This window comes from Callithrix jacchus, chromosome 16 (assembly GCF_049354715.1).
Source record: "Callithrix jacchus isolate 240 chromosome 16, calJac240_pri, whole genome shotgun sequence".
NCBI classification, from domain to species: domain Eukaryota; kingdom Metazoa; phylum Chordata; class Mammalia; order Primates; family Cebidae; genus Callithrix; species Callithrix jacchus.
The window spans coordinates 19003522-19030702 of record NC_133517.1 but is presented as its reverse complement, the minus strand read 5'-3'; the positions used below and the strand labels follow the sequence as shown (position 1 = coordinate 19030702).

The 27181-nt window shown below is 39.5% G+C and overlaps 1 protein-coding gene across 2 annotated transcripts; it reads left to right on the top strand.

Annotated features, from left to right (window-relative positions):
• The first annotated feature begins 327 nt into the window (after nucleotides 1-327).
• GGH (gamma-glutamyl hydrolase) lies at nucleotides 328-27181 on the top strand. Of its 2 annotated transcripts, XM_035276668.3 has the most exons (10): nucleotides 328-472; nucleotides 1832-1981; nucleotides 4132-4246; nucleotides 9978-10028; nucleotides 13011-13095; nucleotides 13983-14121; nucleotides 16454-16560; nucleotides 16638-16728; nucleotides 25427-25564; nucleotides 26804-27181. In XM_035276668.3, the coding sequence occupies exons 2-10, from the start codon at nucleotides 1951-1953 to the stop codon at nucleotides 26923-26925; spliced, it is 879 nt and encodes a 292-aa protein (XP_035132559.1). In that variant the 5' UTR covers nucleotides 328-472; nucleotides 1832-1950; the 3' UTR covers nucleotides 26926-27181. The 2 variants fall into 2 exon arrangements, with proteins under 2 accessions (XP_035132559.1, XP_035132558.1); XM_035276667.3 differs by lacking the exon at nucleotides 1832-1981.

Here is a 27181-nt window from a genome sequence, read left to right as displayed (position 1 = left end):
CTGGCCCAGTTTTGTACGGGTGACTGAAGGCCACGTCGGAATAACAGTTGAAAGGGAAGGACGCGGAGACCACCCGGTACCCGTCCCAGGAATTTAGTTTCTGCTTAGGCGGCCCGTGGGGATCGCGGTAGCCGAGCGAAGGCAGAGCGATGGGGCGGGCGCGCAGCGCGGCCCACACTCGCAGAGCCGCCCACCGCCGCCACAAGGCCGGCTAGCGCGCGCCTGGACTGCATTTCCCATAGGCCCGTGCGGCGCAGCACCGCCCATTCGGGCCCCACGCGAGTACGCGGCAGCGGGGAGTCCTGGCTGCAGCCCCCGCCTGCCCGCAGAGCTTTTGAAAGGCGGCGGGAGGCGGCGAGCGCCATGGCGAGCCTGGGCCGCCTGCTGTCCTTGCTGGGCCTGCTCCTCTGCGGGGCGGCGAGCCTCGGGCTGTCCAGACCCTACGGCGACACCGCCAAGAAGCCCATCATCGGTAAGGACGCTGTGCGGGGCCACCGCAAGCTGGGAGGGGCTGGATGTCGGCTCCGGTTGCCTTCCGCCGCCGCGCTCCAGCCGGCACGTCCCATCGGGGAAAACCGCGATTTGTGCCTTCGCTTATGGTGCAGGGAAGAACCTGGGTTGGGTACCATTTGGGTCGTACTGAAATGTACCTCGTTCAGGTGCCTCGTTCATTCCCTTAGACTCATATGGCTTTTAAAGATGGGAGGGAGCGGGGTGCACTGCGAAGAATGCTGCAGATTTTTTTTTTTGTACACAGGTAGGAATTTCTACTAAAAGAAAACATTTCTTTTCCGCACATAGTTGGGGATTTTTACTCATTTACATCTACAAATGCTGTACATGCATTATATTTGTTAAACTGTCTCGGGTTGAGGGCATATTTAAAATACCAGTACATTATAATATAAAATGAAGAAATTAAGGTATAACTTGGATTTTGTCATGTTCATAGCAGAGGACAGCAGTGGCTAATATCCTAATGTCAGTTCTATTTGGTGTTAAAATGAAGCACACAGTTTTTCGTTTCCAACACATTTGTGTTTTAAAGAGATAGTAAAATCATTTTGTGTTACCAAAACACACATTTGAGACAGGCGCAGGGAAAGCTACCTAGGAGAAATCATCCTGAGGTTAAAATTTGCCAAAAGAAGTTTGTATGGACATTAACATTCATTTTATTTGGCTGTCGGATTATGCCTTTCATACTATTTTTTTTTCTTCTACGAAGATGATTGCTGTATTCTGTAACTCAACAGAAAGTGGATGAATGTTTTTTATATGAGTAGTGCCCAGCTTTCAAATGGGTTGCTTACTAATATTTGGAACTCATTTCGTAGCTGTTTAACATGGTGATTTGATTCTCCACGAACTAACCAAAACTATAATTAATGTAAGAGATTGCATATTGTGTGTCCAGAGAACAGAAAATACAAACAAACCAGAGGGGTTCTTTATCCCTTTCCTAGAGTCCGGGGTAGTCCTGTGTCAAATATTTTAAAAAGGGACTTTGATCAGTTAACACAAAATCATTAACTGAGTACCTATTATGTGCACTGTCTTGCCCAAGGAAGCTCAGAGGATTAAAAGATGACAAGGAAGCCACAAAAGTTGTGAGATGGCCTTAAAGTATGGGTGGAATTTTGGTCACATTTTGAGGGACAGGGATGGGAAAAGTGAGTGTGCGTGGCCGAGGGCAGGGGGTTTGTTGGTGGAACTCACTCTCATGTATTTCTGTTTCTGGTATCCTTGTGCTCCCGTGATGCCCCCTGTCTCCTCTGTGATACCTCACCCCATGTACCCTGTACCACTCCATTTCCTATGACACTCCTAGTTCTTCGTTCCCTAGCCAGATGTTATATTCCTTAGTGAAGATGATCTTACCTACCAGCAAGGAGAAAAAGTCTAATGAACAAATTTTGGCGTTTGACATGTTACCTGAATACCCGATGAATGCCAATTGTAAGAAGCTGGGAATACAAAAGTGAGTAATACAGACAGCTGCTTTTCCTGCCAGGTGGCCTACAGCGACACTGAAAGTGTTCCAAATGCTGAAGTGCTGAATAGGAGTAGGCACAGGTACTCACCCTACAGACGTGTTTTGATGTAGACTGGTTGCTGTACTGTGCTGGGGCTGGGTTTCACTGATAAAAGGAGGCCAGAGAGATGGGTGGGGCAGAGCACACAGGGTCTTACAGAGTTTTTTAAAGTTTAGGGACCCACTGAGGTAGTTAAACAAGGTGGTGACACCTGCTTGCTGATGTATCTCTCCCTGATCTCGTTTCCTATTGCATTCTGCCTTCACTCACCTGGTTCTAATAATACGGATTCTTTGCTCCATGGCAGGCACATTCCTGATTCCTGGCCTTTGTACTTTCTTTTTCTTTGTCGTGGTTGCTCTTTTTTTTTTTTTTTTTTTGAGACAGAGTTTGGCTCTTGTTACCCAGGCTGGAGTGCAATGGCGCGATCTCAGCTCACTGCAACCTCCGCCTCCTGGGTTCAGGCAATTCTTCTGCCTCAGCCTCCTGAGTAGCTGGGATTACAGGCACGCGCCACCATGCCCAGCTAATTTTTTTGTATTTTTAGTAGAGACGGGGTTTCACCGTGTTGACCAGGATGGTCTCAATCTCTTGACCTCGTGATCCACCCGCCTCGGCCTCCCGAAGTGCTGGGATTACAGGCGTGAGCCACTGCGCCCGGCCCATGGATTGCTCTTTTCCCAGATATATGAATATGGTTTACTCTCTCACTTCTCTGAGGTCCCAGCTCAAATGTCATGTTTTACCTTCTCAGGGAGAACTTGCCTGGCCACCGTGTTGAAGAGACTGTCCTCTCCTCCATAGATGGGATCTCCTTCCCCACCTTCTTTCTCTCCTTAGTGCTTAGGACGAGCCATCACTCTCTATATTGTGCCTTTTTATCTTATTTGTTGTCATCCTCTCTCCCCTCCCTGCTATACACTCGAATTAATGCACACAGGGCAGGGGTTTTTGTTTGGTTCGCTCATAGTTGTGTGTCCCCAGCACCTGGTTCGTTGCCTAGCATGTGGTATGATTCAACAGTATATACTGAATGACTGTAGGAATGTTGTACTGGCCCGAGAATAGAAAGTCAACACCAAGACAAAAGTATGCCAAATTGCAGGGTCTTTATTGCTGGCAGCCACGGAGGACTCACGTCTCTCCAACCTGTGGCACCGAAAGGAGGGTATCAAGACCTTTTATACCCATAAAAATCACCTTGGGAGTGAGGGTGAGGGGCGGGGGTGGGGGTGAGGGGCTTCAGACATTCCGAGGGCCAGTGGATTCTGCAAATCACCTTCTGGGCGGAGATGAGGGTGAGGGGGTTCCAGACATTCCGAGGGCCAGGGGACTTTTTGACATTCTGGTTATTACTTGAGTGGTTCACAAAAGTCAAGATTAGCATTCGTTTACACATCGTCTGGGTAGGGTGGCAATCACAGTCCTTAATTACTTATTCGCATTTGGGTTATAGAGAGCAGTTTCAACAGAAAGCTGAGGTATGGTTGAGGTATGCAGTTTTATGGGGCTTTTTACCATGTCACAGGAATAGGAATGGTGTGATATGATCCAATTTGCTTCTATGTGGACAGCTGCTTGGTCCTTGGGGGAGCTCTTAAGAAAAGATGTAGCAAGACTTCTAAGAGTCTATTATAATAGTGTGGTGGGGAGAGGAGAGATATTGATAACTTGGGCTAAGTATAATGTTGGAGAGATGTGGATGGAAGATACTTTCACTCCTTCGCTTCGTTGTCAGGGAATTGTGTGTCGTGAGTATGTGTGGGAAAGGACTGGCAGCCTTGTAGATTTAAGGATCTGTATTCTTGAGATGGATTCTGGGTGTACGGTTGTGTGAAGGCTGCAAGTGCTACTGTAAGCCTTCTTTGGGGGCTTATTTGGCCTCCCTGATGTGGTGTGGGAAAGATCTACTTGAAACTAAGATCAGCCTCTCCTGCTTCTTTCCCACAGCCTTTAGATGAACTTGCAGGGGAAACTTCCTGTTTAATTCTGTGAAATGAAGTAATAAAATATGATATTTTTGCTGTGATATGTTTCAGTTTCTGAGCAAGAAGAAAAGAAACCTGCTTGAACTAAACTTTTTTTTTGTTATTAGGAATATTAATGCAAAAATGCCGTAATAAAGTCATGAAAAACTATGGAAGATACTATATTGCTGCATCCTATGTAAAGTATCTGGAGTCTGCAGGTGCAAGAGTTGTACCAGTAAGGTATGATCTAGTGTTTTTTTTACTTTGTATAAAAAATTGCTGCACGTGTCTATATGACACATGCCTGTAATCCCAGCACTTTGGGACGCTGAGGCGGGTGGACCACCTGAGGTCAGGAGTTCGAGACCAGCCTGGCCTACCTAGTGAAACCCCATCTCTACTAAAAATACAAAAAGTAGCCAGGCGTGGTGGTGCACACCTGTACTCTGAGCTACTAGGGAGGCTGAAGCAGGATAATTGTTTGAACCAGGAGAATCGCTTGAACCAGGGAGGTGGAGGTTGCAGTGAGTTGCGATCGCACCACTTCCCTCCAGTTTGGGCAACAGAGCGAGACTGTCTCAAAAAACAAAAATAATTACTGCATAATATCTCTTCAATTCATGCTTTCTCTCTTATGATTACATTGTTTAAATGCAGTAACATTGCATCTGATTTTAGCCACAAACTTGTTGCTTAGCGTTCTCTCTTTGAATTGTTTAATGTGGGAAGCTATGTGTTACCTGTAACGTCATTAGAGGTACTGTATGTCATACACATTAGCATCAAGAATGAAATGATTGTTTCCTTGACTCCAGAAAAGTTGGTCCTCACAGACACTATGAGGGTAATGGAGTAAAATAATCTAAAATTTATGGAAACTCAGAGGGGGAGAGGGTGGTTGGGGGGTGAGGGATAAAAAACTACATATCGGGTACAGTGTACATTACTTGAGTGACTGGTACATTGAAATTTTAGACTTCACCATTATACAATTCATCCATGTAACCCAAAATTGAAATTAAAAAAAAATTTTAAATGAATCTACAATTTAGCCAGCTTTCTTTCATAATATTAGGATAAGAGAACATTTAGGGAATGAAGGAGGTTTTTAGAAGATGACTTTTAGAATACCTTCACACTCTACTTTAAAAATTTGTAAATTACTATTGCATTAGTGATGCTTCAGTGTAGACTATAGGTATTGTACTTTTAAAGGCACCACATTATTTTGTGATAAAATGTTTCTATAAGAATAAAATGATTCTGCTGGGCGTGGTGGCTCAATGCCTATAATCTCAGCACTTTGGGAGGCCGAGGTGGGTGGATCACGAGGTCAAGAGATTGAGACCATTCTGGTCAACGTGGTGAAACCCCGTCTCTACTAAAAATACAAAAATTAGCTGTGCCACCATGCCTGTAGTCCCAGCTACCTGGGAGGCTGAGGCAGGAGAATTGCTTGAACTCAGGAGGCAGAGGTTGCGGTGAGCCGAGATCACGCCATTGCACTCCAGCCTGGGTAACAAGAGCGAAACTCCATCTCAAAATAAATAAATAAATAAAATGATTAATCTCATATTTTCATTTAGAACTGAATTCTTTCCATATTTTTCATTTGGAAGGAGCTAACAACCCAAATCTTGTAAGTATTTATAACATCTTGTCAGCTAAAATTAATGTGTGTTAGAATCTTTTCAGTACCCTCATCTAATCCATTTTAAGTGATTTCACAACACATTATTCTGGACAACCTGGTTTTGTAAATAATTTCTCATCAACAATTATAACCAAAATACTGTTCAAATATAATATTAATAATAAAATGCAAATATTACAATTGAGAGAATTGTACCACAAAATGGTTTTAGGTTTAGATTTGTAAGAATTGTTTTCTCACATGATCTTTTACATTTAAATTAACTGTTTCTACACCAAGATTATCATTTGCTTTTGATATTAGTCTTTCCTATTTTAGTAGCGCCTCTAATTTTTCAAATGAAATTTAATTTGGAACCCATACAACACCAGAGTGTTAGAGCTGAGGAAGAGGCTCCAGACAGTCTTCTGCACAGTGTTTCAGAGTTTTCATCAAGAACGCTTTTTAATGCAAGCTGTTCTTCTAGGGTGTTAGTACTGACAGCGTGGGTGGGAGATAGGAGGGACAAACGACAGGTAGAGCAGCTATGCAAGGAACAAAACCATGTGCTTTGCTTCAACGTGGATGCAGCTGGAGGCCATTATCTCAAGTGAATTAATGCAGGTACAGAAAACCAAATACCACATGTTCTCATGTAAGTGGAAGCTAAACATTGGATACACATAAACACAAAGATGGCAGCAATAGATGGCGGGGGCTACTAGACGAGGAAGGGGATAAGGGCCAAAAAACTACCTATTGGATACTGTGCTCCCTATCTGCATGACAGGATCATTTGTACCCCAAACCTCAGCATCACACATAGACCCATGTAACAAATCTGCACACATACCCTCTGAGTCTGAAATAAAAGTTGAAATTTTACAAAATAAATGAAGTCAAATCATAAATGAAAGAGGAGACATTACAACTAATGCTACAGAAATAAAAAGGTTCATAAAAGACTACTTATAAGAAACTATATGCCAACAAAGTGTGTAACCTAGAAGAAATGAATAAATTATTAGAATCACAGTTTACCAAGACTGAATCATAAAGAAATAGGAAACAAACCTATCATTGGTGAAGAGATTGAATTGGTAATCTACAGCCTCTCAACACAGAAAAGCCCAAGACCAACTGGCTTCACTGGTGAATTCTACCAAATGTCTAAAGCAGAATTAATAACAGTCCTTCTCAAACTCATCCAAAAAATTGACGATAGTACAATTCCAAGAATGAACTCTATTGTAAACTAGGATTTGGGCACATATGATGTGTCAGTGTATTTTTATCAGCTGTAACAATAATAACCCAAGATGTTAATGGAGGAAGCTATGCATGTTTTAGAGTAGGGATTATGTAGAAAATCCTTAATTTTCCCCTTAATTTTGCTGTGAACCTGAAATGACTCTAAAAAATAAAGTCTTTAAAACACACACACACACACACAGAATGCCTAAAGGCAGGTACAGCAGTTTAGAGATGGCCGCAGTAGGCTAGGTGTGAAATGTTGAGGGCTTAGCTTAGACCGGTGGTGTGGGATTGATAGGTAAGTGTTGTTAAAAAAAAAATCACCAATATGTGATAACTAATAAAAGGGCACAGGGAGGAAGAAATAGATAAGGATGATGGAAGTTTTGTAATCATGGGAGTTTTGAAACTGGATGACTTTGCAGAATATTGGTATTTATGAGAGAGGCCGCGAACACAACTGTCAGCATGCAAGTTAATTTCCAGCTTGGTTTCTGAGAGTTCATTTAAGGTATATTGTTTGAATCATGCAATCCTGTAGAAACGGTGTGACACAAGGGGCTAAGTTCATGGACTAGGCTGCAAAGGATTACCTGATGCAAGATGAGTTTGAAATGATCATGATGGTGTTAGGTTCATTTCTGAATTTTGGATACTGGCAGCCAACGTCTGTGGTTTAGAAGTGAAAAGGAAAAGGTGGGAGACTTAGGAAACGTTCTGAAATAGGTCAAGAAATGTATCTTTGGTTTCCTTCCACCTTCTTTTTGCTACCTTCTCTCTCAGGTGGTTGGTGCTCTCAGGTTGTCATAAATTCCCAGTGTGGGACTAGCAGAAAACAGAATGTCCGGCTTCCTTAGAGGTAGCATACAGCAGTCCGTGGACTGCTGCTTTTGGTTTAAAAACATGTTTTGTTCACACAGCATTTTAAAACACAAATCAGGCTGGGTGCAGTGGCTCGCATCTGTTATTCTAGCACTTTGAGAGGCTGAGGTGGGAAGATCGCTTAAGCTCATGAGTTCAAGACCAGCTTGGGCAACATGGCAAAACCCCTGTCTACAAAAAATTTTTTAAAAAACGAGCCAGCCGTGGTGGCATGCACCTGTGACCTTAGCCACTCAGGAGGCTGAGGTGGGAGGATCATTGAGCCCAGGAGGTGGAGGTTGCACTGAGCTGAGATGTCGCACTTTACTCCAGCCTGGGCTACGGAGCTGGACCATGTCTCAAAAAAACCCCAGACTACAAATCAGACTTCATAAGAGTCTGAATTTTTAGTTTTTTTGAAGACAGTTACCTAGATGGGGTTTAGATGGGACATACACTTTGTATTGGCAGCAATGCCTACCATCCTTTTCACACTGCTAAAGCTGTTTGTCATTTGCCATCATCACCAGGGTGAAGCCATTTTTTAATAGTTTAGGAGAGAGTAAACTGTTTCTCATGCCTTGTTGAAAGGGGCTTTTGTTTCAAGAAATGTCTGACAACGTGCAACTAACAGCTATATTCAAAAAGTGTACCTTTGCCTGTTTTCTCTGCCAGGGCCCCAGTGCACCAGAGTAGGAACCTGGCACACTCCTTCCCTTGTGACGATTAGGCCCCTTGATAGTGATAAGTGGGGACCAAAACTATAGTCATGGACAGTGTGGGAGCCATTTATTTAGAATTAATCCAATGACTGAAACTAGCTTGTACCGCTAGCTGGCAGGAGTCCTTGGAGTGGGAGTGCAGCTGGGTGATGTAAATCCATTTTGGTCCCTGATGGCGGTGGTTGCCCATTCTAGTTTAAATATCCATGGGACTAATTCAGGTTTCTGACTGGTTGGTTCCTGTTTGTTGCTACAATCTGGGGAGATTAGATTAGCAGAATACTGGGAACATGCAGATTCGTATTTTACCTCCCAATAACTTTCCAAGGCAGGGCTACCTGTCAGTGTTTTCTCCTCTTAAGACCATGTTAAGCACTGTCCTGGTATCACCCATTGCTTTGTGGCTCTCTGCCAGGAAGGGATTACTATGAACTAGTGAATAACAGACCTGGACTTGCACAGTTTGTTTGGACTTAGAGTAGATCCCAAAGTTGTTTGCTGACAAAGCACAGCCTATGTTCTGGATATCACAGGTGTCTAGTTGGTAATGGGTGTGAGGGAACTTACCTCCCCTTAAAACTTCTTTGGGGGCAGAAATGGACTAGTTGACATGTAATCGTAAGTATGCTTCTTTTAGGCAGGTTGAGAGGGCCTATTCTCTCACAGGAACAGAAGGCTGCTAAATGTGGGAAAGTTCTTGAAAGAATTTCACCAATTTAATACTCTCTTCCCTTGTTGTTGCATTTTATTGAACTTTTGGGAGAGCAAATATCTTACTGTGACTTAGTAAATGTTGTTGCCATATGTCACAGATTAATCCCATCTTTTTTTTCTGGAGAAAGGGAATAAAGTCACCAATAGCACAGCAATTGTTAGGAGGCCCTTAAGGGGTGTTTGATCAAGGGTCTTGCAGAGTGGTTACCTGGGCAGTTAGGCCTGTCTACAGTGATCTCTCTGTAGTCCATCAGTTCAGACTAGATCTGAACCATCCTGACTTTGGAATGCACAGTAGTCCCTAGACGGTTGCAACTAGTTTGTTGGGGTGAAACGAAGTAGAGACTTGGCATTAATTTATATTGTTTTCAATCTGCCAGAGCTGCCTGTAGTTAAATAGACATGATAATGAAGTTCTTTAAAAGAGTCTCTATATACAACTACTGAGTATCCTTACATTTCTTTTAGTAGTTCTTGGTTGGTAGAGAAATTACTGGTGCCCAAATCTCATGGTCTGATGTTTTGCATACTAACACATACTTCACAATATTAAATTACATTAGACCACAGAAAAACGTATTTACTTTTCTGATTAGCATAACAAGGATAGAATTATGTGGCTTTCAAGTGGTTTGCAAAAATGCCTCTAGGAAAGTAGAGAGGTAATATTGTCTAGTAATTAAAAATTATTTTTCCTTTGGCTTTTTAAAAGTAATGTGGTGACTTTATTTAGAGGTTTACTTCTAAGTTGCACAAATACAACAGTAACTGTTTTTATTGTTTTCAGGCCGGATCTTACAGAGAAAGAGTATGAAATACTTTTCAAATCTATTAATGGGTAAGTTGTCAGCACTGGTTTGATAGGGTGTATGAGTGTTCTACATATATGTCTGAAAAGAAACCATATAAATATTATACATGTTTCTATGTAACTATCTCAGAGTGGTATAACATTAGTTTTCTGAGTTCTTTTATAGGATATATTTTCTTGAGAGATGTGAAAATCCTTCAAAAGAGGAAGAGGCAGGGTAGGAAATGTATAATTGTTACATGGTAGACACATACAATGTTTTTAATGGGTGACATATATCTTCATTCTTTTAATGCTCATCTTAAATGTTTTGAAGCTACCTTGAATGGCATGCATACTGCTTGCGTATGGGGTTTGTAAGTCCGAAGTCTGAGGATGTTGATTTTTTTTCAGGTAAATTGAAAAAAAAAAAGTTCTATCCTCTAGCTTCACCATAAAAGATATGTTAGCTCTCAGAAAATGAAAAAATGAAAAAAATGTTTGCCGTTACCATTACTCTTAATTTTAGGAAAGAAAGCTAATTATAGCAATCAAAAACATTTAATTACCAATTTGGCAGAGGTCAGAAAATTTGCTTATACTCTACAGGGCCTGTGAGGAAACAAGTATGCTCATAGTTTATTTGAGGAAATGTAAATCATGTAGTCTTTTGGGGGGCAGTATTGCAATACCTATTGAAATAAGAAACACATATAGTCTTTGACCTGGGAACTTGAGGAGGAATTTTATTTTGTAAATATATTTCCACCTTGCATGAAGACTTAGACCCAAATAAATGCACTGTATTAGTAATATTGTCTGACAGTCACCCTGTAGTCCATCAGGTGGGAGTTGGTTAAATAAAACAGACTATGTACATTTACTAGAATACTACGCAGGAATTAAAAAATGAAGCTATCTAAAAATGCTGACTTGGATCACCATTGTTCTATGAACAATCTAATAGTGTTATTTGAAAAAGGTAAGGCATGTAATGGTGTGTATATCATATACCCTGTTAGCTTTTTGTTAAAGGTAGAGGTGAGGAGATATGCATATTTCCACCAAATCAACACAACAGATTTTAATGGCAGTTGTTTCTGATTGGGAGTAGAGTGGGAAGAAGTATCTTACTGTAAAACATTTTTTAAAAAGAGGTTTATTATTATTTTTACTTCTAAACCTATGCTAATTTATTGTTTCTTATAAAAAGCCGTGTTTAGAAAATTATTTACCTTCAGTTTGGTTCAGTAAATATTTCCTGTAAAATCAGTTCAATTTAGTAAAACATTTACAACGCCCAGTACGTGCTGTGTGCAAATGGCATGGACAAAGATCATTAAGTCCAGGCTAGAATATAATAGCAGAACCTTGAATATAGACTTTTTGAATCACTTCATTTCCTTCCCACCTCCTCCCCAGTTGCATTTCTGTTTGGAAAGGAATCTGAGATGAAGTAGCAGTGTAGATAGGCGTACATACTTATGGGAGCTAGCCTGTCCAGATGCTCAGTATATCTTCATGCAAACCAGCAAAAGGAGTCCATTTTCTATCTTCTTCGCCTCTTTTCTGCATTGCCTCTAATTCTCACTCCTATAGGCTCCGTTTCTCTCTCATGTGGTCACTGAAAGCTCACTCCAAAGTGGGGTAAATTGGGAGCCTTATTTATATCTCTAAGTGTCATCAGAAAATGAGCAGTATTCTAATATGACTTCTAAAGCACCTTTATTGAGTCTCTTTTATGCAGTGGACCCCATTGTATTTTGCAGGGGAACACGGAGATGAACAGACAGAGCCATGCTTTAAGGAGTTTGTCATATAGAAGGAACAGTCAGGTTTAGCTGCATGAAGGGACTTTGGGGTTAGACATACCAGATTTCGTCAGAGGCAGCTTTTTAAATACTAAGTTAATGTCTGCAAGCTGGAGACCTGAGATGCAAAACATAAAAATTAAAAGAAAAATGAGTCAGTGGAAAGAGAGAACTGCTAATGAGTCTTCACTAAGCCACTTTTGATTGTGGGAGTTTTTGCTTGGTTTTGTGGCAGATGTTCTCCCACACAGATGTTTATATATTTTCTGCCAGACTGTGTGTTCTTCCTAACAGCAAAAAGCACTCATGCTTGTCTTTCCAGGCTAGCCCTGAGCCTGGCTCATGGAAGAAACAGAATATATTTCTTAAATAACAACAATCTCATAAGTGATACTTCACACATCTCAAACTCATATTTAAATATTTTCAAAATTTTAGCATGTTTAATTGTTTAATCTCATTTTCATTGCCTCTTTTGAATATCGTTGGTTCTTTCAAGACCTTGCTATAAATTTTAAAGTTTAATTTTAAAAGTTGGCATAAAAACATGGTAAATTTTTTTTATATTTCACCTTTTTGAAATATAAACCTCTTTGAGTAGGTAAAATAATATCAAATATTTATGACTGCCTTCTTTTCCTAGACTTTTTCTAGAATCATAATTATGTTTCTTGAAAAAAGTGTTCTAATACTGTGCTTATATCTGAAGAGACCTAGGGTGATAAGAATTAAATGCTTGCCGATATTTAATTCTAGCTTAAATATATTTTTATGACCAGCTTGTTCTTTACAGTTAAAATAAATTATTTGTGAGCTAAAACCTAACCACAATTATGGACCTGCAATTGATTTGGGATCACTGATCACCTTCATTTAAACCTGGCTATACGTGGAATTTTGTCTGTCTTTGATTTCTAGTTCTGTGTACTCTTGCCCTTCTCCTTATTTACTTTTAGTTCTTCCACACTTTCTTTCATTAAATAAATGTATTGAAGAAGTTTTGGGAAAATATGCACTAAAGTGCTGTCATTTCTGAATGGCTAGGATTGTAAATACTGTATATTTTCTTTTTTGCTTTACTTTTCTAATTTTCTTCAAGGATCTTATTGCTTATGTAATAAGAAAAATAGTTTTAAAATAAAAAGATTGTTTTCTGTGTGTATAGTATGGGCTGGGGTGGCAAAATAGACCCTATTTGATTTATGTGACATTGTTTCAGAGTCCTTTTCCCTGGAGGAAGTGTTGACCTCGAACGCTCAGATTATGCTGAGGTGGCCAAAATATTTTACAACTTCTCCATACAGGTAAATATCAGTTATTGATTATTATTCCAGATGGGTTTTTCTAAGTTTTTGTGAGAATAGTTCATTTTTTAACAGATGGCAATGCTTCCTTCACAATTACCCTTGGCCTCATCACACCTTTAACCTAGAGGCACCTGTTCTTGGCTGTTCCTGTCTATTTTCCATGTGCTTCATCTAATTCTGGGCTTCCAGAGACTCTCAGAGCCTTGCTGACTGGCCCTCTCTTGATGCTTGTTAATGTGAATCATGTTCTCATGTGGTGTAGTCATTCTCATGTCTCTCTCTGTCCTCTTTTTTTTGTATGGGCATTGTTTCTATGTTACTAATTCTCACCTCTTCTTGAAATCTATTCTTTTCAAATCATTCAATCCCATTTGACCTTTCTTCTCAGTTACCATAGACTCCATGTTCATTTACCAAGCAGAACCTCCGAGCCTCTGACTTCTCCTTTGTAGTGTTCACAGTGGGACTGCCTCTGTATAATAGCTCAGACTCTTACTGTTTCTCTCCTCAACTATTAACAGTGATTTTTAAATTAATCTTGCTGGCCCCAGTATCTTACCAACCCACCCTTAAATCTTTCCCTAAATAACCATTTTTAGCCTTTGAAATACTTCTTTCAAACTTTTAGTAGCTAAGCTTAATCATCTTTAGGCTTTTGTAGTCTTTCGGTCAAGATACACAGTGTGTCCACAGCTCATGGTTTCCACCCTGTGTGGGAGTTTAGTCTGGAGAGAGATTAAGTGATAGTCTACTTATGGATCCTGGGGAATTCTTCAGAAATCCATGCGTAACTCAGGTACCTGTTTAGTGATGACAAAAGATACGGGTAATTTTTCTTTGGAAAAGTTTGAATAAACTTAGTTTTCTCTTTTCCATTTGTGAAGAGTTTTGATGCTGGAGACTATTTTCCTGTGTGGGGCACATGCCTTGGATTTGAAGAACTTTCAGTACTGGTTAGTGGAGAGTACTTATTAACTGTCACAGATACTGTTGACCTGGCAATGCCGCTGAACTTTACTGGAGGTAAGAGGACTCTTTTCAACCCTCTAAAAAGTATTTGCTGGGCAAGAGTAGTAAGTAGCAAATATGAAAGTACAAGTGCTTATTTTTATTTTCTTTTTAGCCTTTTCCTTAAGAAAAAAATGCTTATAACCTTAGCATTTAAATTATTTACACAGGTGGAAGATGTGAGTGACCATCCTACTCATTTATGCGGATGACTTAAGGAATTGTGAATTTTAATAACTCATCGCTTTTAGTGATATCAGGACTATGTGTCCTGATTAAGAGGTCAGATAAAGAACTCTGAAATTAGATCTGGTTTTGAGTCCTAGCTTTCTCACTTTGACCTTGAGGAATCATTTTACCTCTCTGAGGTTTAATGTCCTCATTTGCAAAAGGGTTTAACCCTTTGGGTTTTTTTGAGAGAATTAAATAAGATGATGTTTTCTAGTCCCTGTGCTAAGTAATATATATATATATAATTAATATATAAAATTAACATATATATATATTTGAGACAGAGTCTCACTCTGTCATCCAGAGTGGAGTACTGTGGCATGATCTCTGCTCACTGCAACTTCCAACTCCACGACTAAAGAAATTCTCCTGCCTCAGCCTCCTGAGTAGCTGGGACTACAGGAGTGCCACCACACTTGGCTGATTTTTGTATTTTAGTAGAGACAGGGTTTTACCATGTTGACCAGGTTGGTCTCAAACTGCTTTCCTCAGGTGATCTGCCCACCTCGGCCTCCCACAGTGCTGAGATTACAGGCTTGAGCCACTGGGAAGTGTTATATTTACTCAGCAATCAGGAACTCCAGTGAGTTTTGGTGTCCAGAGTTTTTTTTTTTTTTTTTTGAGACAGAGTTTCGCCCTTGTTACCCAGGCTGGAGTGCAATGGTGTGATCTCGGCTCACTGCAACCTCTGCCTCCTGGGTTCAGGCAATTCTCCTGCCTCAGCCTCCTGAGTAGCTGCAACTACAGGCATGCGCCACCATGCTCAGGTAATTTTCTGTATTTTTAGTAGAGACGGGGTTTCACCATGTTGACCAGGATGGTCTCGATCTCTTGACCTCCGCATCCACCCGCCTCGGCCTCCCAAAGTGCTGGGATTACAGGCATGAGCCACTGCGCCCGGTGTGTCTAGAGTTTTTATTGGAGCATTATTATGAAAGTAGAATTGATTGAGTCATTGGCTATGTGATTGAACTCAATCTCTAGCCCCTCTTTCATTCTTGGAGATTGATTGGGCTCCCTCAAAGTTTCAACCTTCTAATCATGAAGTTAGTTTTTCTGATGATTAGTCCTCATCCTGAAATAATGGAGGGACCCACCTTGAATTACCACATTAGCATACCAAAAATACTTTTATCACTCTGGGAATTCCAAAGGTTTTAGAAGCTTCCCATCAGGAGCCCAGGATAAAGACCAGATAGATTCTTAAGGATACCACTCTGTCTAACTAGATAATGATTATTGTAGGTTACTTGATCTCTGAATGCTCAGACTTGAAGCCACTAGTTATTTCTATTCTCATAAGGATTTTGCAAGGAAAGTAGTAGTCATACATAAAACTTATAGAGTGCTTTATGCTTTTGAAGGCTCTTTCTTCCGTTGTCTCACTTAATCATTGCAAAAACCTTGTGGGAAGTACGTGTATTAGGTCAGAGTACTTTGGTTCTGTGTTGCCAGAACCCAGTTTATACAGAAAGGGCATGTTTCAAGGTGCTGCGGTTTTCATGGAAGTCTCTAGCAAGAATAAGGGGTCTGGTTTGAAACAGCTGGTACTATCCCCTTGAAAACATCAGTTTCTTTTTTCCAACATCTTTTTGCTGGTGTTTGAGTCTGTGCATCTGACTATAGAGCCTTCAGAGTTGACCACTAACATATATTGCTTTTTGATCTGTTTACTGAGGGCTTGGTTATGTTCTTTTCTACATTGTCGGTATTTTTATTTGTTTGTCTCAGATATGTTGAAAGTTTTGGATCCTTTCCTGGGCAAATAAGTACACTCATGGAAAATTTTAACTTTTTCAGAATTGTCTGTGGAACTCTAGTTAAGATTCTCTGCCTGTTCTATAGCTAGCTTGCCAATACTCATATCAGAAGAATTTTACTTATTTATGTTAAAATTCCAGAAGAAAGCTACTTGTATCTGGAGCATATTTGAGTTTATGTTAAACACATTTGTGTGCTTGATTGGACTATTTCTATGGAAATGATGTGTTTTGCTTATCCTTTAATTATCTTGATTATGGTCTTTATAATGGCTTCTCTTTGGGTGCAGATAAGTGACTTCAGTGGATTTTACTTTTTGGTTTAAATTATTTCTCTCATACTTAAATTATTTCAGGTCACTTGCAGAGCAGAATGTTCCAGAATTTTCCTACTGACTTGTTGATGTCATTAGCAGTAGAACCTCTGACTGCCAATTTTCATAAGTGGAGCCTTTCCATGAAGGTATCACACTAATTATACAACGAAATTAATACGTTTAGAATGACTGCCAAAGTAATTATTTTATTTTCATACTCTAGAATTTTACAAAGAATGAAAATTTAAAGAAATTTTTCAATGTCTTAACTACAAATACAGATGGCGACATTGAGTTTATTTCAACAATGGAAGGTAATCATTATCGCATGTATACTTTATTTGACTTACTAATTTTATATTTTTAAGTTTTGATTTTATATGTCACTTATGAATAAAATCATGTTACTTTGGGGCCTGAAGATGGGAGTTAGGGCATTTTGGGAGACAGGAGACATGTTTTGTCCACGTTTCAAATTAATTGCAATTTTCCTGGGTATTTTCCTGAATGGGTGGTGAAGAAGAAAAATAAAAGAATAAAGCGTGTGGGGATGAAGAAAGAAATGAAGAAAATGACTTCTGTTTCCAGCAGTATTGAAGATTAAATACCTTGACAGGCTGTCCTCCAGCCAACAACAAAGCGAATGTGGGTGATATAGAAAAACGTATTAAATACATTGATGAAGTAGCAAGGAAATAAGGATACTCAGGTCCAGAATTTTAAGGGTTGAGTGGAATATTTAAACCAGTATTATTACTGAATCAGGAGAACCTGAGACAATGTCAGGACCCTCTATATAAATAGTATCTCATGGAGCAGGACCTGGAAAACAATGCCTGCAATATAAGGGTGAACTCAAAATATACCTAGAATCCTGCCTACAGAATTGCAAGGAAAATTGCCCATCCTGAGCCTTGGCACTAAGGGAGTAGGGTAGGGGCAGTGAATACGGCTTAGAGTGTTCATAATGATGGGCTGTTCTCTTAGTATGGCCAGCATTATACTAACTGGGAAGTTGGACAAATCTTAAGGCAAGAGTTTTGTCTAAGGTTGTCTCAGACTGGTAATGCCTTTACTTGTGAGGCTGAAGCAAATATAAATAATTATCTTAAGAGGACCAGACGTTCATCCCAGGCTTCAAGGAATTTTCATATATGAAGTTGGAAGGAATATGAGCCCTTCATAGCCAAAATACTACTAATGTACAATCAAGCAATGTACTATGAGTGAGAACTTGCAGAAATAACAGCTGTGGAAGCAGACCTGCACAAATGTTAGATATTAGTATTATGAGATAAAGTATAATATATATTAAGTTTTAAATAAGAATGCTTGAAAATATAGGCATGAAACAATCAGATTTGAAAAAAACAAATTTAGCTATTAGAAATTAAAATTGAGGCCAGGTGCGGTGGCTCAAGCCTGTAATCCCAGCACTTTGGGAGGCCGAGGCAGATCACCTGAAATCAGAAGTTCAAGACCAACCTGGCCAACATGGTGAAACCCTGTCTCTACTAAAAATAAAAAATAAATAAATTAATTAAAAAGCTGGCCATGGTGGTGTGCGCCTGTAGTCCCAGCTACTTGGAGGTTTCAGTGAGCTGAGATTGTGCCACTGCACTGCAGCCTGGATAACAGAGTAAGACTCTGTTTCCAAAAAAAAAAAATAGAAATTATAATTGAATTAATCAGAAGATTAGACATAGTTGAGGAGAGATTACTGAACTAGAATAGAAGCTAGATGTGAAGGAAGCATTCAGAATCCAGTGTCCATCCAGACATGTAAATGTAAATGTCAGCTGTGTTGGAATAAAGGTTAAAATCTGGAGGGTAAAATGATTTTGAAGGAATGGGAAAAAGTAGGACAGAAACAGACTCTTTTTTCCATATTAAAAAAAAATTCAGGTGGATAAAAGACCTAAGGAGAAAGGCACACTGCAATGGTTTTAGAAGAAATAAAGGAGAATGTCTTTATGATCTTGTTTAAGGGAAAGAACAACAAAATAGAAACAAACCATAAAGGAAAAGGTCGATGAATTCAATGAAATGAAGTTGTGTTTGTGAAAAAAAAAAATTACACGAAGGAAAAAAGGAAATATTTGCAATACATAATTGACAAAGGATATGTGTCCAACTTATATAAAGTAAAACTATGATTTAAGAAGAAAAGATAGATTATTAAAAATGGATACAAGGGTTGGGTGTGGTGGCTGACACCTGTATCCCAGTACTTTCGGAGGCCAAAGTGGGCAGATCACTTGAGGTCAGGAGTTGGAGACCAGCCTGGACAACATGGTGAAACCCCATCTCTACTAAAAATACAAAATTTAGCAGGCGTGGTGGTGCATGCCTGTAATCCCAGCTACTCGGGAGGCTGAGGCAGGTGAATTGCGTGAACCTAGGGGATGGAGGTTTCACTGAGCCGATACTGCACCACTGCACTCCAGCCTCAGTGACAGAGCAAAACTCCACCTCACACACGCGCGCGTGCGTGTACACACACACACACACACACACACACACACAGGATACGAGATTTAAATAGGTACCATACAAAAGAAAACTTGATTGTCCTGTCCATTTATGGGTTGGTGAGATAAGTTGCTCAGTTTAATTACTGTTCGGGGAATGCAAATGGAAACCAAAGTAAAAAACCATTTTATACCCACCAGATTGGCAAAATTAAGAAGTCTGCTGATAACTAGTGTTACCCAGGATGCTAGGATGGTAGTAGCACAGCGGGTGCTCTCATGCACTTATGATTAGAAAACATTCTGGCCTTTCTTAGTTAAATCAAACATTTTCCAGTTTTGTTACTTGATAGTTTTATTCATTGGTTAAAAAATAACTTAATGAAATAATTTCATATACATAGAAATGTATGTGACATTATGTTCATACAAGCAAAGAAAAGGTAAACGACCCAGAAGTCCAACAGTGCAAGGATAAGTAATACTATACAGCTATTAAAATCAGTGAGCATACCTGCATGTACGAACCAATGAATCATGAAGACAGTTTTGAGTTAAAGAAACAGGTCACAGGAAATGTATGCTGTATATTTTCATTTATATGATGATTAAAATTTGTCAAAAAAGAAACAATGTATTGTTTAGTGGTAAATCTAGGAAAAAGATGGGGTGATGAACAATTTGAGAGTCATTCTCACTGGGCTGAAGGTTTGGGAGGGACTGCGGAAGGGCTTTGGAAGTATTAGTCATGTTTCTTCCTCCCAATCCAGTGTACCTCGCTACATCAGCAGCATTAACCATCTGCCAAAAACCCATCTTCCAGCCAGCCACTCATGATCACTGAAGTACCAGTCTGATGGTTATTGCTTGAACAGAACTCCTCAGTGACTCTTCTGCATTGGAGGATGAAGTCTAGATTTACAGCTCATTTCCTCCATGCCCTCTCCCTGCCTTCACCTCTGGCTGGTGCCCTGCACAACCTGTTTGATACACACAGCCCTGCTGCAGAGCCATGCTTCTTGCCCCTCTGCACTGCTTCTCCTGTGCTTTCCTCTTCTCTGAAAAGCTCCCCCTTTCTCCTGATGAACTCATAGCCATTTTGAAAAACCCAGGCCACTTGCCATCCCTAGAGGCCTTCTCTACCATTTTTCCTCCTCTCCACCTCCTTGGTGCTTTGTGATACGTGGGAATGTTTCTTAATGCATGTATTGGCTCATGTTCTGTCATCCCTCTAGACTAAGAGCTCGTTGAGATCAGCAACTGTGTCTTAATTCTCCTTTGTGTTTCCAGGGCTTTATGTAAACCTCATAGATGTTGAATGAATGCCTAATTATTTAAATGAAAGAACATTGAGTTGGAAGTTGGGGAATCAGGTTCCATGTATTGCTTTTGACTGGGCCATCCCAGGATTGTTTGAAAATTTTCTCGTACCTCCAAGATAGGAACACTTGAGATGCTTTATTATTTGCATATTTTCTTTCCACTTTTGATACTTTTGTTCTATTTTTTTCTACAGAAGCTTTCAATCTGGCAAGTGAGATAAATGAAGTCAGAAGTAACTAAAATTTAAGACAGAATTCAATAAATGTTCCCCAAAAAAGATCTAAGCATTGGGCTTGTATTGAACATACTCTTTTATATAGCACCACTTCTCTTAGGGTACTACCTCTGTGCCAATCCATAGTTCTGAAAGTTTTGTTAATTATTGTGTCACCTTGCCCCACCTAAGCCCCTACCCCTTGAGTCACCATGTGATGCAAACTGGCCAGACTAGCCTGTCCTGTACCACAGTGATTAGCTTATAGGTAGGCACATGACCCAAGGAGAGTGACCTGGAAAATTTTTTTTTTGAAAGAAAGAAAGAAAAAAAAAAGGAGTGAAGGAGAGGAAGAAAGAGGAAGAAAAAGAGGGAAAGAGAATGGGAATGTAGCTTTATTCTAAAAATGGGTATTAATAATGGCTGATCAATGTTTTGTGTATTTAAGGTGGAGAATGTATATTTTGTGTATTTAAAGGGAGAGCTCTATAAATATTTATTGAGTTTACTTGTTCCGGATCGGAGTTCAAGTCCTGGATATCCTTATTAATTTTCTGTCTCATTGAGTCTAAATCTCTTTATGAGTCTTATGCATCTGGGTGTTAGGATCATTAGCTCTTATTGTTGCATTGATCCTTTTACCACTATATCTTTGTTGCTTTGAAATCTATTTTATCAGATGTGAGAATTGCAACTCCTACTTTTTATTTATTTATTTATTTTTGCTCTTCATTTGGTTGGTAAATCTTTCTCCATCCCTTTATTTTAAGTCTTTGTGTATCATTGGATGTGAAATGGGTCTGGATGTAGCATACTGTTGGGTTTTGGCTGTATCTTTTGATTGGGGGATTTAGTCAACTTAAATTTAGGGTTACTGCCATTTGATGTTAACTGGCTATTTTATCCATTCGTTGCTGTAAATTCTTCTTTATGTTGATGCTCTTTACTTTTTGGTATATTTTTAGTAAGGCTAATACTGGTTTTTCCTTTCTATGTGTAATGCTTCTTTCAGAAGCTCTTGTAAAGCTGGCCTGGTGGTAATAAAATCTCTGAGTACTTGCTTGTTCATAAAATATTTTATTTTTCCTTCAATTATGAAGCTTAGTTTGGCAGCATATGAAATTATGGGCTGAAAGTTCTGTTCTTTAAGGATGGTGAATATCGGTCCCCACTCTCTTCTGGCTTGTAGGGTTTCTGCTGAGAGATCTGCTGTAAGTCTAATAGGCTTCCCTTTGTGGGTAACCTGACCTTTCTCTCTGGCTGCCCTTAGTATTTTTTCCTTCGTTTCAACCCTGGTGAATCTAATGATTATGTGCCTTGGGGTTGCTCTTCTTGAGGAATATCTTTGTGGTATTCTCTGTATTACCTGGGTTTGAATATTGTCCTGCTTTGCTAGATTCGGAAAGTTTTCCTGAATAATATCCTGAAGAGTATTTTCCAGCTTGGATTCATTCTCTCTGTCACATTCAGGTACACCTATCAAACATAAATTAGGTCTTTTCACGTAGTCCCATATTTCTTGGAGACTTTGCTCATTCCTTTTTATCCTTTTTTCTCTATTCTTGTCTTCTCATTTTATTTCATTAAGTAGGTCTTCAACCTCTGATATCCTTTCTTCTGCTTGATCAATTCGGCTATTCAAACTTGTGCATATTTCGCTAAGTTTTTGTGTTGTGTTTTTCAACTCCGTTAGTTCATTTATATTCCTCTCTATATTGTCTATTCTTTTCAGCATTTTGTCAAACCTTTTTTCAAAGTTCTTAGTTTCTTTACATTGGGTTAGAACAAGTTCTTTTAACTCCCAGATGTTTCTTATCATCCACCTTCTGAAGCCTACTTCTGTTAATGGAACACAGTCCTTCTCCATCAGGGCTTGTTCCGTTGCTGATGAGGAACTGTAATCCCCTGCAGAGGGAGAGGGGTTCTGATTTTGGGTATTCTCAGCCTTTTTAGGCTGGTTTCTTCCCTTTGTTATAAATTTACCCATCTGTCATCTTTACAATTACTGCCTTTTTAGTTGGGTTTCTGAGTGGATGCCCAGTGTATCCCAGTGCTGGAATCCGAGCAACCCATTGTGCCGGCCAAAACAGCAGCGATAAGACTGATGGTGCTCTTCTGCCCGGGAATCTCCTCCCGTTTACTCTGCACGAAGAGCTGCTGTGCCGAGGCGCCAGCAAAACCGCTGCGCTGGCCGCAAGAGTTGCGCTGGCGACCTCTGGGGCCCCTCCACTGGGAATCTTCTGGTCCGCAAGCGACGAAAATTCGTCTGAAAGTGTGGCGTCCTCTCGTTCTCTGCGCTTTCACTGGGAGCTGCGATCCCGAGCTGTTAGCGATCAGCCATCTTGGATCTCCGATACTTTTGTTCTAAATCAGTGAGGCAAGGCATGATTCCTAGTTTTCAGGAAACTGCACTGGTTTTTTAGTAATGCAGTTTACTAAAGTAGAGTAAATCCCACTCACTACTCAGTGTCAGTGACTTAAAAAAGTTTGTGGGAAAATGGAATTAAAATATGAAAATAAAAACTATAAACTTTATTTCTCAAAATAAGTTCTGTCAAGTTCAAGACACTTTTGCCCATGATGATACCAGCCTTTTAGTCCATCCCTAAAGAACTGATGGTCCTGTGAATTTAACCATGTCAAATGCGGTCTTTTTTACATTCTTAACAGAAATGAGTGCCCTACAAAGATTTTTTTAAGATCTGGAAATAAGAAGTCAGAAGGAGCCAAATCAGGACCATAAGGTCCTAATAGTTTCCCATCAAAACGCTCACTGAATAGCCATTGTGGGATGAAAGGAATGAGCAGGAACATTGTCACGGTGAAGAAGGACTCTGGTGAAGCTTTCTTGGGAGTTTATCTGCTAAAGCTTTGTCTGACTTTCTAAAAACACATAAAGAGCAAATGTTACTGTTCTTTGTTTCTCCAAAAAACCAACAAGCAAATGCCTTGGAGCACCCAGAAAAAACCATTATGACCTTTGCTCTTGACCAGTCCACTTTGGCTTTGACTGGACCACTTTCACCTTTCGGTAGCCATTGCTTTGATCATGTTTTCAGTTTCATACTGATAAAGCCATGTTTTATCTGCAGTGACAGTTCTTCAAAGTGATGCTCTAGGATTTTGACCTCACCTGTTAAAAATGTGCATTGAAAGCTCTGCTCTTGTGTGCAGCTGATCTGGGTGCAATGGTTTTGGCACCCATCGAGTGGGAAGTTTGCTCAGCTTTAATTTTTTCGGTTACGATTGTGTAAGTTGAGAGTTCCATAGTGTTGGCTATTGGTTCTGCTGTTTATTGTTGATCTTCTTCAATTAGGACAGGAACAAAATACATATTTTCCTGGCAAATGGATGTGAATAGTCTACCCTGAGGGCTTCAAACATTGTCTTACTCCGTCTTAAAATGAGTTATCCATTAGTAAACTGCTGACTTCTTTGGGGCATTATCCCCATAAACTTTTCATAAAGAGTCAGTGATTTCACCATTCTTCCATCCACGCTTCACCTTAAATTTGCTATTTGTTGTATCTTCAACTTTAGCAAAATTCGTATTGCTCTTACAGGGGTTCTTTTCAAACTGATGTCTTATCCTTCTTAATGCATCATACTCAATCCTGTTCATACAAGTTAGTACAATTTTATTTTGATGCAAAAAAATTTTGAAATCTCTGCATAATACACATTTTCCATGAGCTTTTTGAAGACTTTATATATATATATATATAGATGTATATATATATATACATCTCTTTTTGAAGACTATATATATATATATATATATACACACATCTATATATATATACACACATCTCTCTGTCTCTGAGTCTATTAGATATAAACCGTTATTATGATTTGAGACATTTTTGATTCTCAATGGTTTTTATGCATTGGACAATTACATTACAAGATCTGCCTTTCAGTTAACTGTGTGTAACTGTTAATTTCCTAGTCTTCCAGCCTGTGGGTCTCTTTCTCATAGTTTCACATGTAGTCCCAGAACAGAGAGAAAGAAAGGGCAGTGTCACAGGGAAGTGGGGAGGCAGGGAGCTGAGTGCCTGGAGTTGCATGAGGCAGGTGTTTCTTCTCCTGAACACTCACAAAGCTGGGATAAAATGTTTCCCTTCTGTGGCCTGCTCTTTAGTCAGAAAGCTTGCTGAGATGAGAATGGTCAGTGCTTATACCCCTACATATCTCATATTCCATTAATTCTCTTTATTTCTCTAAGTACTTTCTGATGGTATTCATGGTTACAATTCCCAAGCAAAAAGTAACAGAGGGGAGATTTTATTTAATTTTTTCAAATCAAAATGAGGAGAGGCTTCTCTGAAGAAGAGATAAATATGTGCATTTTTCCAAAGGTAACTATTATATATAGTCGCGTTTTTTCTTGAATTGTGGAATTGTTCATGTGTATGTAAAAGTAGAGTAATATGACCCCTGGGTGTCTGTATCACCTTCAACAATTGTCAACAGTTTTGTGTCCCTTCTTGCTTCATGTCTACTTTTAAACTTTTTAAAAGTATTTAAAAAATTTATACCACAAAGTCATCAGTCATTCCATAGACTGATAGAGACAGTTTAGGCTGGGACAGACTGGCTTGTGTGGAAGGACACCAGAAGGGCTGTCATTATGGCAGGAGGGGAAAGCATGCTGTGAGACGGGGGAGAAAGAGGCGCATTGTGGAAGAAACTTGTATCACCAATAAAATGTGCACCTGACTTTTGGAAGGGGATAGATTCCTCAGCTCAGTTTTTACTGTGCTATGAACATCTTGAAAAGCAAGTTGTACTACAGATTGTAAAAGTTTGCTAATCAGTGAAATGTGTTACTGGGAATTTTCACATTGAGTGTGAGTGGATATTTTGTGTCTGAGAGAGTGTGAACAATTTACGTTATCTTCTATTGTGAGTTATAAAATGTTTTACATAAGACATAAACCAATTTCATTAGAAGTAACATCTTAAACCATTCTTAGTACTTACTGATTTGCGTTCTTCCCACAGGATATAAGTATCCAGTCTATGGTGTCCAGTGGCATCCAGAGAAAGCACCTTATGAGTGGAAGAAATTGGATGGCATTTCCCATGCACCTAAAGCTGTGAAAACTGCATTTTATTTAGCAGAGTTCTTTGTTAATGAAGGTAATATGAGGGTACATAATGTCATTCTGTGGTAGTTTTGAAGGAAATTGCCCTCATCTGAACTTTTGCCTACCTTTTTGCTATATAGGTGTTTTCTACGTGCTGTAGGTTTATCTTTAAAGAATAATAAAAATGTTAAATAATGTGAAAGCCCTGAACTTGAGATATTAGGTATTGAGATATTAGGTATTCTCATGAAACCAGGACAGTTACTTCCATTAACAGTATCATACATACTTGAGTGGGCAGAATTCTTGAACAACAGTAGGAAGAATATTGAGGGTTTTTTTTTCTTTCTTTTTCTTTGGTGTTTTTGTTTTATTTTGTTTTTTGACAGGGTCTTGCACTGTCACTGAGGCGGGAAGGCAGTGGTGTGATCATATCTTATTGCAGCCTCAAACTCCTGGGCTCAGGGGATCCTCCTGCCTCAGCATCCTGAATAGTGAGACTACAGGTGCACACTACCACGCCTAGCTTTTTCTTCTTGGATAGTTTTTATTTAGATTTTTCCCCTTATTCTCCATTTTTTAGAATAATGCTTTAATTATAACAGTCTCTGAGAATTAGATGTTACTTTTCCAAGACGAGGATACAGATTGAACATATGCCCACCAGGTCGTGATTTTAAGGCTACCTGTCTATAGGCATTAGCATACTGGAGAAAGCTAATAAACTCTGCCTGCTTTTTGGTGATGAAAACACAGACATAATCATGCTGTGTTCTGTTTGTGGGCAAAATCGAGAATTTGGCTGTAGGTGCTTATTTCTTAGTTGAGCATTATAGGTCCAGTAAGTCTTATGACTTTAAGCAAAACTTCCCTTCCCCTTCCCTCCCCATTTTCCTTCCCTTCCCTCCCCCTTTCCCTTTCCCTTTCCCTTCCCTCTTCCCTTCCCTTCCCTTCCCTCCCCTTCCCACTTCCCTTCCCTTCCATTCTCCTTCCCTTCTCCTTCCCCTTCCTTTTCCTTCCCTTCCCCCTTCCCTTCTGCCTTTCCTTCCCTTCCTTCTTCCCTCCCTTCCCATCTCTCCCTTCTCTCCCTCTCACTCTTTTTTTGGAAAGCAAGTTTATTAGAGAAGTAAAGAAATCAAAAGGATGGCTGCTCTATAGGCAGAGCAGTTGCATTTTTCTTGTTGGTATTTTCCCACGTAATAATACTGATTAGAGGAAGAAATGTTAAAAAGTAGTCTTGTGAAGATTTTATTATCTGATCTTTTTAAAAATTAACTTTTTTTTCTTGCAGCTCGGAAAAACAACCATCATTTTAGATCTGAATCTGAAGAGGAGAAGTCACTGATTTATCAGTTCAGTCCAATTTATACTGGAAATATTTCTTCATTTCAGCAATGTTATATATTTGATTGAAAGTATTCAATTCGTTAACAGAGCAACTTTGAATAATTCTATGATTAAACTGTTAGAATAACTTGCTACTCATGGCAAGATTGGGATGTCACTGAATCTTTTCTATAATGTGACTGGCTCTGATTCTTCATTCAGCATGTGACTGTTTATATAATGTTTCATAACTAAACAGTGAGACATAAATAATCAGTGTTTTTCATGGAAAAGCTTTCTTATATCTGAAAATTGGAAAAAAATAAATTTAGTGAAATACAAA